This window comes from Lissotriton vulgaris, chromosome 10 (assembly GCF_964263255.1).
Source record: "Lissotriton vulgaris chromosome 10, aLisVul1.2, whole genome shotgun sequence".
Taxonomy (NCBI): Eukaryota; Metazoa; Chordata; class Amphibia; order Caudata; family Salamandridae; genus Lissotriton; species Lissotriton vulgaris.
The window spans coordinates 303,610,512-303,623,935 of NC_141698.1; the positions used below are offsets into that span (position 1 = coordinate 303,610,512).

At 37.8% G+C, this 13,424-nt stretch overlaps 1 protein-coding gene across 2 annotated transcripts in view; it reads right to left on the reverse strand.

The window, feature by feature from the left end:
• Positions 1 to 4,084: 4,084 nt before the first annotated feature.
• The window catches only part of PTH1R (parathyroid hormone 1 receptor), a 631,389-nt gene continuing 622,049 nt past the window's right edge, over positions 4,085 to 13,424 (reverse strand). For both annotated transcript variants that reach the window (XM_086941074.1, XM_086941073.1), the window contains 2 exons: positions 11,365 to 11,406; positions 4,085 to 6,167 (listed from right to left, as the gene is read on the reverse strand). In XM_086941074.1, the coding sequence (XP_086797200.1) occupies positions 5,805 to 6,167; positions 11,365 to 11,406 (405 nt within the window). In that variant the 3' untranslated portion in view covers positions 4,085 to 5,804. The remainder of the gene's footprint in view (positions 6,168 to 11,364; positions 11,407 to 13,424) is intronic.

Here is a 13,424-nt window from a genome sequence, read left to right on the forward strand (position 1 = left end):
TAGAGATTTGTCTGTCCTGTGCTTAATGAGGTGAAACTTTCTACACTGAGGATGGAATCTATAACTGAACCAAAGACCAAAGACAAAGTGGAGCAATACTGGAATTTGATTAATGAACCATCACTGTGCCGCTAGGTAGCCCAAGTCTTGTGTGCTGCTCATACTCACTGTACCATATAGCTAGGCTTTTCGGTTGTAGGTTTAAACCGGCAAATGACTAACCCACATCAAACTGGAAATAGGCAAATAATCACTCTAAACATATAAACACTGATATACATCTGTATGGTTACCATCTACAATACCATTTCAAGAGAATAAAATGGAGAGCAAATGTGACATTTTTATGCAAGGCAACAGCTTCCATTTTGGTGGTTAGAAGCATGTTTTGTGGTCTGATCTAGAAATTGTATACACTGTAGAGAATGTGAGAGTATTTGATCTTTTGGCAGTGGTTAACTCTGTCACTGAATAGCGAAATAGCTGGCAAACATATACTTTCACATTTTCCCACAGACACAGAATGGATAAAACCCTTTGATTCATCAGGCCTCTTTGCTCACATGTCAGTATTGATGGCAGCTAACTGTCAAGCATCCAAGGATTTAATCATTCAATACAAGGCATCACAGGTACCTGTGAAACGTGTGTTGTCACCATGTGCAGGGGACAGTGGGGTAAGCATTACACGACTTTCAGTATACCAAAGCAGCATAACTATAATCATTCTTAGCTGCAAAGTGTCCCATTGTCATGTGTGACATGTTTTGGTAATCCTGGCTTTAGAGCTAACTGCACTTTACTAATGAGGTTTTTTGAGTCCATATTTACAATGCAAATTACAAATCTGAAAGTCCCAAACGCAATGTGATGTTGGTTAAAACATCAGTACTGACAAAGTGTGACACTAGACTTGGGTACGCTTGGCAGCTATGACTCTCAACACAACAACAGCAGCTCTACTTTCATGTAGGAGGTCAATGAGTGTAGAAGAACAGTGGGAAAAATGTATGAAAAAGGCTGAAAGCTAGACGCTTCAGGTGTTCTAAAATGCAGACTTCCACTTAATTTGAGGCAATTCAAAATATAAAAGGTCTCCAATGTATTATGCTGTTGGGAGGGTGAGAACATGTTCAACAGCATAATTTATTAAGGAGTAGGTAAAGAACACCCCCCATTGTGTCCAAGAATTTGTTTATCAAAACATTTGGATATAACACTTTCTTTTCCCACTAATAGTCCTGCAATCCTGAAAGATCCCAGAGAGTATGAGTATAAAAGTTAATGAGATGGGCGGGATGGAAGAGAAAGCATGTGAGAGTCTGAGTGTGAGTGCAATGCACATACTCCTATTCTTAGCACAATCTGCTGTAAGTCTACTTGACAAACTGCCAGTGAGAAGACACTAAATACCCTGCAACCCCTCTTTAAATAAAATATTTAAGTTAAATCTATCACTCTGAAAAGCAACATGATTTATAAACAAGGTGAAAACTGTTTTTCTCTAATTTGGGGTTGAGGCAGCTGAATTAACACTAATAACTGTTGCTTTCAAAATGTTTGAAAAACACTGAGAAAAGAACAATGAAATCCACAAAAAATAAACACTGAAAAGAGGAAAGACGTATTATAGCCAACTACCTTCAGTCTGAGACTCATGTATCCAAGGGTGGCACACACATCTACTCTTCTGCTTCTTTGCCTAGAACAGCAACTAAGCTACTCTACAGTATGGGATTTGATTGCATTTCATTGAAGCATGGACAAGAAGCCAGAAAAGGGGAATAACTTTAAAATATGCTCTGTCTCTCAATTAAATGATTAGTAAACATTAGAGTTAATGTTGATTTGAGGTTGTTAAAAGTGGCAGTGAAAATGCTGAGATTCCTCTACAAATATTTGCAGCTGGAAAGTGTATGTTGAACTCACATAAGAGGACTAGGGAAATAACTTGTGACTACCTCTACATCCCTTTCTGTTTGTGTCTAGGGGTATTTATACATTGCAAACCTATCTTTGAAGCTGTGAAGCACTGAGCAAAACTAAATTTAGCCTGTGTTAAGCAACAGAAATAATATTAGAACATTGGGGGATCCATTTAAAACAATGGAGGGCTCCAGGATTCTAATGGCCGGTAGAAGCCCGGAGCTCCAACATTCCAATGTCACATTCCTGAAGCATAATGGCAAATGCCAAGACTCACAAAAAACCTTTGCATTTTTCTAAAATCTGTCCTTCCCAATTTCATGTGTTTTTGAACAAGGAAATCAGGAAAGATTCAATTGTTTGACAGAAGCAAAACATATCCGTGAGTATCCTGTTTTAATTTTTTGTTTAGTCAGAACTCATCACATTGTTGAAAAAGTACTAATTCTCTTGAACTCTATAAATATTTCTAACAATGGCAACTACAGTAGAACGTTTATATAAGTTGATAACCTATAGCAGCCCTGTAGGCACTTTTCAAAGTTCCCTAAAGGTTGCGAGGTCAGAATTGTGTGTTAATTGTTTTTCCTATCAATTGTAGGAGGTATTTAGCATGAGAAGCAATGTAGCAATGAATAGAAAAGAATCTTGTTTTTAAAACAGATAATATATTATATTATATAACATGACATATGGTGGTAGCGTTTAAAAAAAAATAACTCCAATTTGAACTTAAGACATTTCACAAATGTACACAAAACCAGTAATTATCATTAGAGCTTTACATGTATGGCAAAGTGAACAAATCCATTTTTATCAGAACACATATCATAAAACTCCATTACATTTAGTACTTCCCTTCATTTCACTCTCTGTTATTTTATATTATTGTTTCCATTATATTTTATAGGAAAGGCTGCATATCAAAATACGTTCCTAAAGTACATCCTCCTGTGTCCCCTGAAAGAAATTATGTTACCTGTATGTTAAAATTGCATTCTATCACATTTCTGTCTATTGGATATGCCATCATTTTAAAATGTTCTTATTGGGAGGAGGGAATTATGTGGCAATTTCCTTTCGCACCATTATACAACTTTTGAAATGTGCCATTTTTCACAGATGAAATCCTCCATAAATTAATATGGTAACACATAATACTGATATACAGTCCATAATGTTACATTCCATCCTTTTCTTTGGAAGAAAAAGTTGAATCTTGCATTTGAACTTCACAATATACTAAAGTCTTTTGTTTCATCAAAGCCAGTCCTTCACAATAATACTTTCTAAACAAATACACAATTGGTCCCATTGTCTTTTTTTCAAAGTTTGTGTCTTTCGTTTGTTGTTAAATGAACTGTGTTGAGATAACTCATTGTGCAGTAGTGACCTAGTATTACTGAAATGTTTTTGAATTTAGGGTGCAAAGGGAATAGCTTAAATAAATAGGAATCAGAAGCAAATAAAAAGACTTAAATTCCAGATTGTGAGGGTGTGAGATTTGAAGGAGCTAAACACGCAAAATCTAATCAGGACTGCCTAATAAGTTAGGTATATCAGTGTCCTTGCCACCACCTGTATATCAAAAATGAAAGATACACGCTAATTTAAATCTCTTCCAGGTTCCTAGGCACATATTTCCAAGAGGAATATTTTCAGTAAAATGCCTATCAGGGAACATTGACTTGTTTAAAGAAATGGATAATAGCACATGGTATTACTAAGCAAAAAAGACTACGGGTGAGAGAGAAAAAAGCAGGTTTCATGAAATTGAACAAAAGGAATAATACTCTGTGGTGGTGAATATTCCCTCCTTAATAGTCAAAGTCTGTTACCTAAAAGTGGAAAGAAATTTGGTGAACAATGGACAGTGAGATTACAACAATATTGTGCAATCACTGGCATCCTTGAGTTGGCATGTACCTCTGTCAATTGCATCCTAATCCTTTCTCACATAAAAGGTGGAGGAATGTATGTATATATATATATATATATATATATATATATATATATATATATATATATATATATATATATATATATATATATATATATATATATATATATATATATATATATATATATATATATATATATATATATATATATATATATATATATATATATATATATATATGTATATATATATAAAAGAAAACCTGTCTATTAGATGTAGCCTTCCAGCATTTTAGAATTCATAGTACATATTTGCTGAAGCAGGATTAATTTACAGTCCATTTATTATGCAGTGTTAGGACGTTACTATTTCAGTTTTAGTTTATAGTTACATTAGTTAGGGGCAGATTTCAAAACTTTTATTGTCAAAAATTGATTAGTTTGTTCCCATTTTTTTTTTCAAGAAGTCCCCATCTATCTTAAAGTAACTATACACAACTTTACAGTGTATGGTATTATTTGTTGGTTCTCCTGAAAGTCAATTAAGCTAATTTGGCATGGACTGCATTTGGGACAGTCTGAAAGAGAGTTTCAGATTGTGATAGAATGACAGATACATAATCATAGAGATAAAAAAGTACTGTGGGTAAACCATGCAAATGTAATTTGGTCAGTAACAAAGATCCCTTCGAGAGCATGCATTTGTGAAAAGACTGTTTTGATCCAAGGAATACCCACCAATTTCTTATAAAAAATTGAGTCAACAGTCTGTTCAGAGAAAAGGAAACGTTAAAATGGTAAATGGAACATTTGTAAACAGGTGTTTAAAATGAATCTCTGTTATAAAGCAACAAATGATGCACCTAGACATGAACTAGTGTTCCTCACTGTATTCCTGATTCTGATTTATAAATTCATAATCAATAATAAATAATTAGCAATGGTCATATATCTGATATCATTCACTATATTCTCATCTAAACATGATCAATATAAAGATTGTAATAAATATTCCATATAATGAATCATGAAAACAATGCTGTGTCACCTATGTTCTGTTTGTTCCATGGACCATAAACAATGTATGGCTACTTATGTTTGAAAATAATTCTCATTCATGACCAAACCATAGGATAAATTCCTTTCTATTACTATGAATCTATAATCTTTGGATCATATTGCACTTATGCCACTGATTATTTGTGACACTTTATTGTAATATATCCATCTGGTCCTATTAAATATTAGTTTTTTATATTATAGAAGACCAATGGAGACATTTTTGTTGCTCTCTATTTTGAATTTGATGATTGCTCCTTCTTCCCACTAAACGATGTTAGGAGAGTCCCTGGTATTTATTTGTATCAAGTACATAGCTGTGAATTAATTATTTTACCACAAAATGTGCTGCTTTGTGAAAAAAACACAAAATAAGTCCTTTTCCTGAAAACAAGCTGTACATCTGGACAATGTCAACTCTTGGTACTAGCAAATTGTAGGCAAACTGATGTTGTATTTGACCATGCATGCTGCCTCTTAATCCTCAGAGGCTGGCAATCACAAAATTAGCAACCATCTCATTTGAAATATCCTCTTCTTAATAAAAGAAAAATCTGAAGGCCAGAGTGAACAATTGCTCTTGCACCATTGTGAAAATGAACACACAACACACTAATACTGTCTTTTTACTACATCACTGTGGTTTGTGCTGTGGTTCTCTGAGTGAAAGTTAACAAAGAAAGCAAATCGTTGGGCCTTATAAAACTGAGGATTCCAATATTTCAAGTTGGTTGATCTGGAAAGGTATGACCTTGAACCATGCCTGGAAGGGAGACTGTTGAATATATTCCAATTTTCTGCATCCTGTGTGTCTTGCTTTACACTCCCTTGTCTGTCTCAGGACAGGTGGATTGTGAAAGTTGCCATCTACTCCATGGTTTAATATTTGCCCTGCTTATTCTTGGCTTAAAGAAGGCCGTTCACATCACTGTTTCACGTTCTTCCTCCACCAATGCTGCTGGTCTCTCTGCATCATACACTACAGAGCCATTTAGGTATTCTTCGTCCTTGTTGTACTGTTCTGGCCCAGAAGATGGGATTGAGTTTTCAGATATTGAGCCATTTTTGACATACCCTGGCAAATTCCGGTGCCCATTTAATGCAGTGGATACAAGTCTGGTGTTTAAGTGTAGAGCAAGTGTCCCCCGTGTGGTTACATTTGTAATACTTGTGTGAGAGACCATAGGTCCATAACTGTAGGTTGTACTCCCACTCCGTGCTTTTCTTTTGAAGTCAAGGGCCAAAGTCCACCTGCTCCATGACTTCTTTATTTCTGCTTGAACCTGTTGATATTAAAAAGAAGGAGATACATGTTTAGCTGTTATTTGGAGAGAAGTGGTGCAGCCAGCATTTAAAGAAAAGCACTTTCAGATGTAATACCAACTCAAATCATTAAAAAAATAGTTTTCATTGAACTGTATATTGTTGAGAGTAAACTAAGACATTAGATCATGTCTTTCTTGTTTTACACCACTTCATCATTTCATTTAGAAATAAAGATGAAGGTTTGCGTTATATCTTCGAAAGTAGATTGATTCACTAACATAAATATAGCAAGAGTTTAGTCCTGAAATGAATATGGTTGCAATAAAATAAAATTTATTAACAATAAGCAGAGATGCAGATTAATATTGCAATTAACACTGAGACCCAATGATGACTTTTCAGCTTCTTTGTGTTGTTTTTCATGAACAAAGTGAAAATTTATTTTTACAGCGCTCTGTTCCGCACCGGGGAAGTAGCTTTTTTGAACAATCTAAAATTGGCCATTTTAATGTAGTTCTAAAGCTAAATAGGAGTCTGCCTTGTCACGCCATGCAATGTAGTACACAAAATAAAATCCACACCTGCCATCACACAGAAATTTATTTCTTTAAAGATGGTGAACCTTGAATAGTATCTCACAAAACAAGGGGGATCAGGAGCGCTTATAGGCCCAGCATTAGTGCTCCTCTGGGTCAAGTCTTTACAGCAAGGGTATGCAGTTCCTTCCAGAAAAAAGGAGAGAGAGAATATGAGGTTGGCCAGAAACTAGGAGAATGGACGATGGTCCGCTCCCATGGGAACAGGAGCCCTCACACACCCAGATGGGTGTCATGCTTTGCCATAGGGACTGCTCCTCATTGAGTCTGGGCTGCAATGCACAACTGGGACCCACAAGGGGGGGATCCTTACTAGAGATCTTTTTCCTAATGTGGTATGTGATGTGTGGGTTTAGGGCCTCTTGTGTAGATTGGTGTGTGGGAGTGAATATGTGTATAAAAATGTTGAGTAATAAAATAGACTAAGTAGTCCTCTAAATAAGGTTTTAATAAGTGAGTCTACTTGTCTGGTTAAATAATGTGGTATCACCAGATGCAATGATCTATGATAGCTTTAAAAGGTCTGCATGTCTCTTTCCATTGGTGAGTCAATAATGATCAGTTGGCAATTTGTCCGCACAGGATCATTTTAAACCTAATCTACACAGTGATTGGAATCTGGGGTTAAACCAAAGAATATCCAATCAAAAATTACCTAGATGTGGTATGTATTGATATTTTGGTATTGTTTCCTTTTGAAAGGAGAAGTAGACCGGTAACAGAAATAAAATTATAAATCAATTCACCTGTGTAGCACAGGTGATCGTTGGCATATTCTCATGTTGGTGCGGCATGTGCAGTATTTTTCAGCATGCTGCTATTAGTGTTTGGTGCCAAACTCACAGTGAGAAACAAACCTCATAACAAAACAACCAAGTGGCACACTCTAGAATATTTACAGACAATTAGATTTCACATACTGTGTATAAAAGGATATAAATTCGCGCAATTAGGGTAGCAATTCTGACTCCTCAAGTGGAAGCAAAGGTACACTGATGCAGCATACTAAAATTAGTGAAGGAGGTAAGCTGCAATCTCATAAAAGATGTCTGGTTCCACTGCGGTAGCAGCAGAAACCGCAACAAACTGAAACATGAGAAACTACATATACACAGTGACATGTCCCTGTAACAAGAAAAAAATTGGGATGACCATAATACTAGTCCAAATAAGAATTAAGGAACACCAGAGCAAAATCAGTTGTAAGAAAATAAGCACAACTGTGAACATACATTTTGGACTAAATGACATTCCCCTGACAACATAAGGTGGACGGTCCTGGAGGCACACACATGACACCCTTTTTAGAAGGGAGCAAAACTGAATCTTTCGTCTGTGGACCCATGTGAGTGATCTATGATCTCTCCAAGAATGTCACTTGACCACCGCCGTCAACATATTTCCATCACTGGACCCTTTGCATCGGCCATTCTGATATATTACATTGTATACATGTGTTCGACACAGTGGTAACTACAGAGCATACCGCTCCACCATCCTTATGATCCAATATTACACCGTTAGGGTAGTCCATCTGAACTATCAGCAGCGGATGCTGGTACCAAGCAGCCCCTCTAAATGGAACTTGTACACTTTCAAAGGTATCAATTGCTGCAGGCACCTTGAAACCATTGTACTAAAGTGCGTTATACACTTACGGTAACGTCCACACTACTGATTATATTTTTCATAAGAATGTATCATTATCTGATCCTGGGTTATGACATTAATTTAGGTTTTCCCCTGATACCATTCCTTGTTGTCTTTTAATGTGGCCACATCTGGAGGCCATATATCTAGAAAGCATTACTCTGCCCTTTCAGGTTTACACCACACATTAGGCCCATTAGCCACGTTTTTTAAGGAAGGCGCTTAGTGACAACCATTCTTTAGGTACCTCCACCGTATGACGGTTTCACTTTGCAGTCTCTCTTGCTAAAACACACCAGTAAGTCCTGCCCGCTCCAATATGGAGTGATTGTGAGATCGCTGACATGCTTGCGGGACCGGCGAATTCCAGATGCCTGAGTTTCTGCTTCCCTGTAAATCGCTGCCTTCTCCATTTGGAGGGGGGGGGTTGGGGCATTCTTCCTCCACCATGTAGCACCTTACGATCTAATAGAATCAGAAGCCCTGCTTAGATAATTTAGGGACCATGTTTTTCCTCAAGATGGCGGTGATATTTTCTATAGCATGACATGGTCTAGGTTTTCTGTGCAAGATAATCTGATTCACCTGATTACCATTCACAATCAGGATTTAAGACGACCCACGTTGCTGCTCCTCCACTCCTGAGGCAGCAGAGTTAGGGTAGGTCATCCGGTCGAGTCTTCACAATGACTTTCTAAGTACTAACTTGAGATTTGTCTACAAGCTGCTGCATTGGAACTAGACCTCTTTTATGAGATTGCAGCTTACCTCCTTCTCTAATTTAGCATGCTGAATCAGCCTACTCTGATCGTTATTGACTCACCAATGGCAAGAGCATGTTTACCTTTTAAAGTTAGCATAGATCTTGTGTCTGGTGATAGCCACTTCGTTTTTAACGAGACAAGACGACTGACCTTTTTAAATATATTAAGAGGACTACTTAGTCTATTTCAATGCACATTTTTTAATACAGATATTCACTCCACCACACCAATCTACACAAGAGGCCATGCGCTCACACTTTAAATATGGCATTGGCAGCAAGATCTCCGATAAAGAGCCTCCTGTGGGTGCCCATTGGGCATTGCAGCGCTGGCCTGATGAGGAGCAGGCCCTATGATGAAGCATGACACCCATCTGGGTGTGTGAGGGCTCCTGTTCCTAGGGGGGTGGACCCCCGTCTGCTCCCCTAGTTTCTGAATGACTTCACATTCTTTTTCTCCTTTTTTCTAGAAGGAACTGCATACCCTTGTTCTATAGACCCTGGTATAGTGTCATGGATCATTTTCTTAGGTACAACTCAAACATCTCAATGAAAAAAAGAAAGGGGCATATTATCAAGAAAGGGCATTCCATTATCGCCGCTTTTATCGGCAGGAAACTGTCGATAAAGCGGCGATAATGGGCTTGATAATGTGCTCTATGAATTCCAATCGAAGCCCATGTTAGATGTGAAGACATCTAACATGGGCTTCGATTGGAATTCCACAGAGCATATTATCAAGCCCATGATCGCCGCTTTATCGGCAGTTTCCTGCCGAGAAAAGCGGCGATAATGGAACGCCCTTTCTTGATAATATGCCCCAAAATGTGAAATTGTAGACTTTGGCCCTATTCACAAAAAGTGGAAAAGCAAAGGTGGAGGTTTATATCGACGTCTGAGTATACTTCTGCGTTTTTATTTTTATTCACAGGCATTCCCAGAAGTACTGCTTGAAAGGTTTGTGAGGCACAGGTTTCCAGATGTACTTCTGGGAATGGCTTGTGGCCATTTTCCATCCTGGCAGTGTACTTTACCACAATTTCAAGGATGGGAAAAGTCGTACAAGAGTTTGAGAAAGCCCGAAAACATAGTTTGTTCCCAAACTTAAGAAGATTTTGCTGCAGTAATAAATTCATTCAAACCTGCCAGGAATTATTTTGTGCCTTCCTAACAGTCATAAAGGAAGATATTTTCAGCCGTAAACATCTGTTCATGACCGAAAATACTCTAGTAAATGGACTCCATTGTGAATGGGGAGACCTTTTTTGAGGAGAAAAAAGTACTGTTTATTCCCTCAACAATGAAAAAGTGCATAAAAGTAAAAATCTAAAACATTCTGTAGGTTTAAAACACTAATAATACATCGCTTTAGAGTATTAATGCCAGTATTTACATTTAAAAAGTTTATGATCTAATCATGCACATAGTATTTAGAGGAATTAAGGTCCATATTTATAAATTTTTATACAATGAAGCAAGCCACCTTGCTGCAATGTGTTGAGTGAAAGGGTAAGGGCTGGAATGCACTGTATTTGCCATTATACGGTGCGTTCCTGTCCTTTCCCAGCTCTGGCACGCTTTTGGCTGCCTAGTGCCAACCCAGGCAACCTTGCGTCATGTTGCAAGGGAGCGGTTCACAAAAACCATCTTCATAGGCATTTTCCTCTTTCTAAGTGTGCTGCAATCTGAGGCACACTTAGAAAGAGGAAACAAAAAGGAGAAATAAAGATATTTCTCCTTGTTGCGCCTCTGTTGGGAAGGCGTACAATTCTGTCTTGCGATACTCATTTATCAAGCCACTCAAGGCCATGCAAGGTAACCGTGCGAAAAATGCTTTTTACGTTTTGAGTCCTCTTGTGTGGCACATGGGTGACGCAAAACTTTGATAAATATGCCCCAAGTGTCATGCAATTGTTATTAATGCCTAAGATGTATCTTGTTTTGTGTCTCACAGGGCTCGAATCTATGATCCACATTGAATCTCGAAATAGTGTATTCAGCATTGCAAAGTGTTTTCTATTTGAGCTGTCTCTTCATGGAAAAATCCAGTAAGTGCAAGGCGAGGTCATCAAACTAAATTAAGTGCAATTTATTAAGAGCAAGTTCATGAAAAGAATAGTCACAGTAACATTGTGCATGCAATTGAAAAATGTATGCCATAAAAATAAGAAACAAGACGGTTCGGTTCGACCATGAGATACTCACCTCTCCATTACAGAAACAATATATGATAGCAACAAGAAAACCCTGTGAAGAAAAACAAAAACATATTAAAATGTAGCTCTAGGATATCAACATTGATATTAATTCTATATTTAGGTTCAACCAACTATTGCCCCAACAGCTAGAGAACAACATGGTGCTAATTTTGGGGGTCATTTACAGAGAAAGAGGTCAATATCGAAAGAGTTAATTCGCCAGAGTAACTAAAGTATTATTATTTTATAAACAGAAGCATACAATTCTAAGTATATCTCCATATTGCCAAATGGTTGCTAAAAAACAAAACTCATCTTCTGAGTTGGAGGGCTGGTAATATAGTAATTGGGCAAAGAAAAGGATCGAAAGACCACATATAAACACTGATTTAGACTTCTGATGCTCACGAGCAGGACATATTCAACTGGGGCTGTCATTATTGTTATGGATCTCAATATCTACAAAAGAGAAATGTTCTTTCTCAGCCAAAGCACTCAGGAAAAACGAATGGCGATGAGAAGGCCCATGAGAAAAGTAACTGTGTCTTTCCTGAATCAGACCCTAAAAATGCAATATCCTTTCCAAACCCCACTTTGAGGGGTCAGTGATGAGAGTGAAACTTGTACATAATCCTGGAGGCATGCACGTTTGTATTCCTGGACTTCCCAAAACAAAATCTAAAAAGCCAATGTAGACCAAAACACAAACATGCTGGAAAACAGGAGTTTATGCCTGAATCACCAGGATTATGAGATGTACGGTACATGCATTCTGGTTTCCTGTGGACCATTTCACTAATGGGAAACTGGCATAAAATGTCTTTAGGAAGAGCCTGGGGTGGGAAAAATGGCAGTTCCTGGAGTTAAAATTTCAATTGCTCAGCAATACAGCCTCCAGGAATTATTGATGTTAGTACTATTAGTAATTACTGAATAACCGATGCCATACACCTATACGTATTGTAACTAAGACCTAAGCATGTTGGTTAACAATGCACCATATTGCTGTGCCCATTACAGACAGTACAGGTTAATAAAGGGACCCTTTAATACCATTCTAGGTTTTGGCATACATTATACCCCAGGACATCCTTGAGGTGGTGTTATTCTTTCCATGGATACATCTCCTACATAATGAGTGAAGGTACACCAGTAACTCAATATGCAGGGGAAATCCTCTTGCCCACCCTTCAATTGGATGACAATGTGGCCTACCAGTGGATATGGGGCTGCCACAAAAGAGGGGTATGGGCTAATATAAGGAACGGCTCCAGTTGGCAGCCGCTCCATGGCACAGCACCTGACCAGTAAAAAATGTGTGGCTCTTGTAAAAAAAAAAGATACCAGTATTTGCGGTGATCTGTTTTTCAGATTTTAGGCAGATCCAGAGAAGGAGGGGCTTTATGTCGGTGGTGGCAGTCTAGTCAGTTTAAGAACCACCTGAGTTACATTGTTGCATTTTCATTGTAACACTTACTCCTCTCTTCAAATAACGAAAATAACCTTGCCTTATTGTACACACTCCTGAAGCAGCAGTGTGTGAGGAGAGTGTAAACCCTGAGACATAGTGGCAAATGTATGAAGCAGTGGAACATGATTGAGGCAGTATATACTCGAAATATGGATAAAACAGCAATATGACAAAGTGCATTTACTAGTCAAATGCACACTTTTTTTCATTATATTCTGGGATATTGAATTAGCAGAAATCTATTCCAAATTGACGTGCACTGATATGTGTAGGCCACGTGGAGCCTATACATATCAGTGGAGCATCAAATCATCCCTGTGGCACTCTAATAGACCTCTTTTTACTTACCAGTGGTAGAGTAGCTGGCGAACTGCAGGCCGGAAATGAGGTCCATAGAGCTACAATTCAACCCCTAGTGCTGAAAAAAACACTTATCTAGGCCTGATATTTTAATTTTACACATCATAGTTTTCAAATGTGTAGTCCAATTGGTTCAGTGTACATAAACAAACACTACATGTCACTGAATTCATTTACGTGATGAATGCGGATGTAGGCCTGGGATTGCATTGTTTCTCCAGCTCTGAATTCTTAGT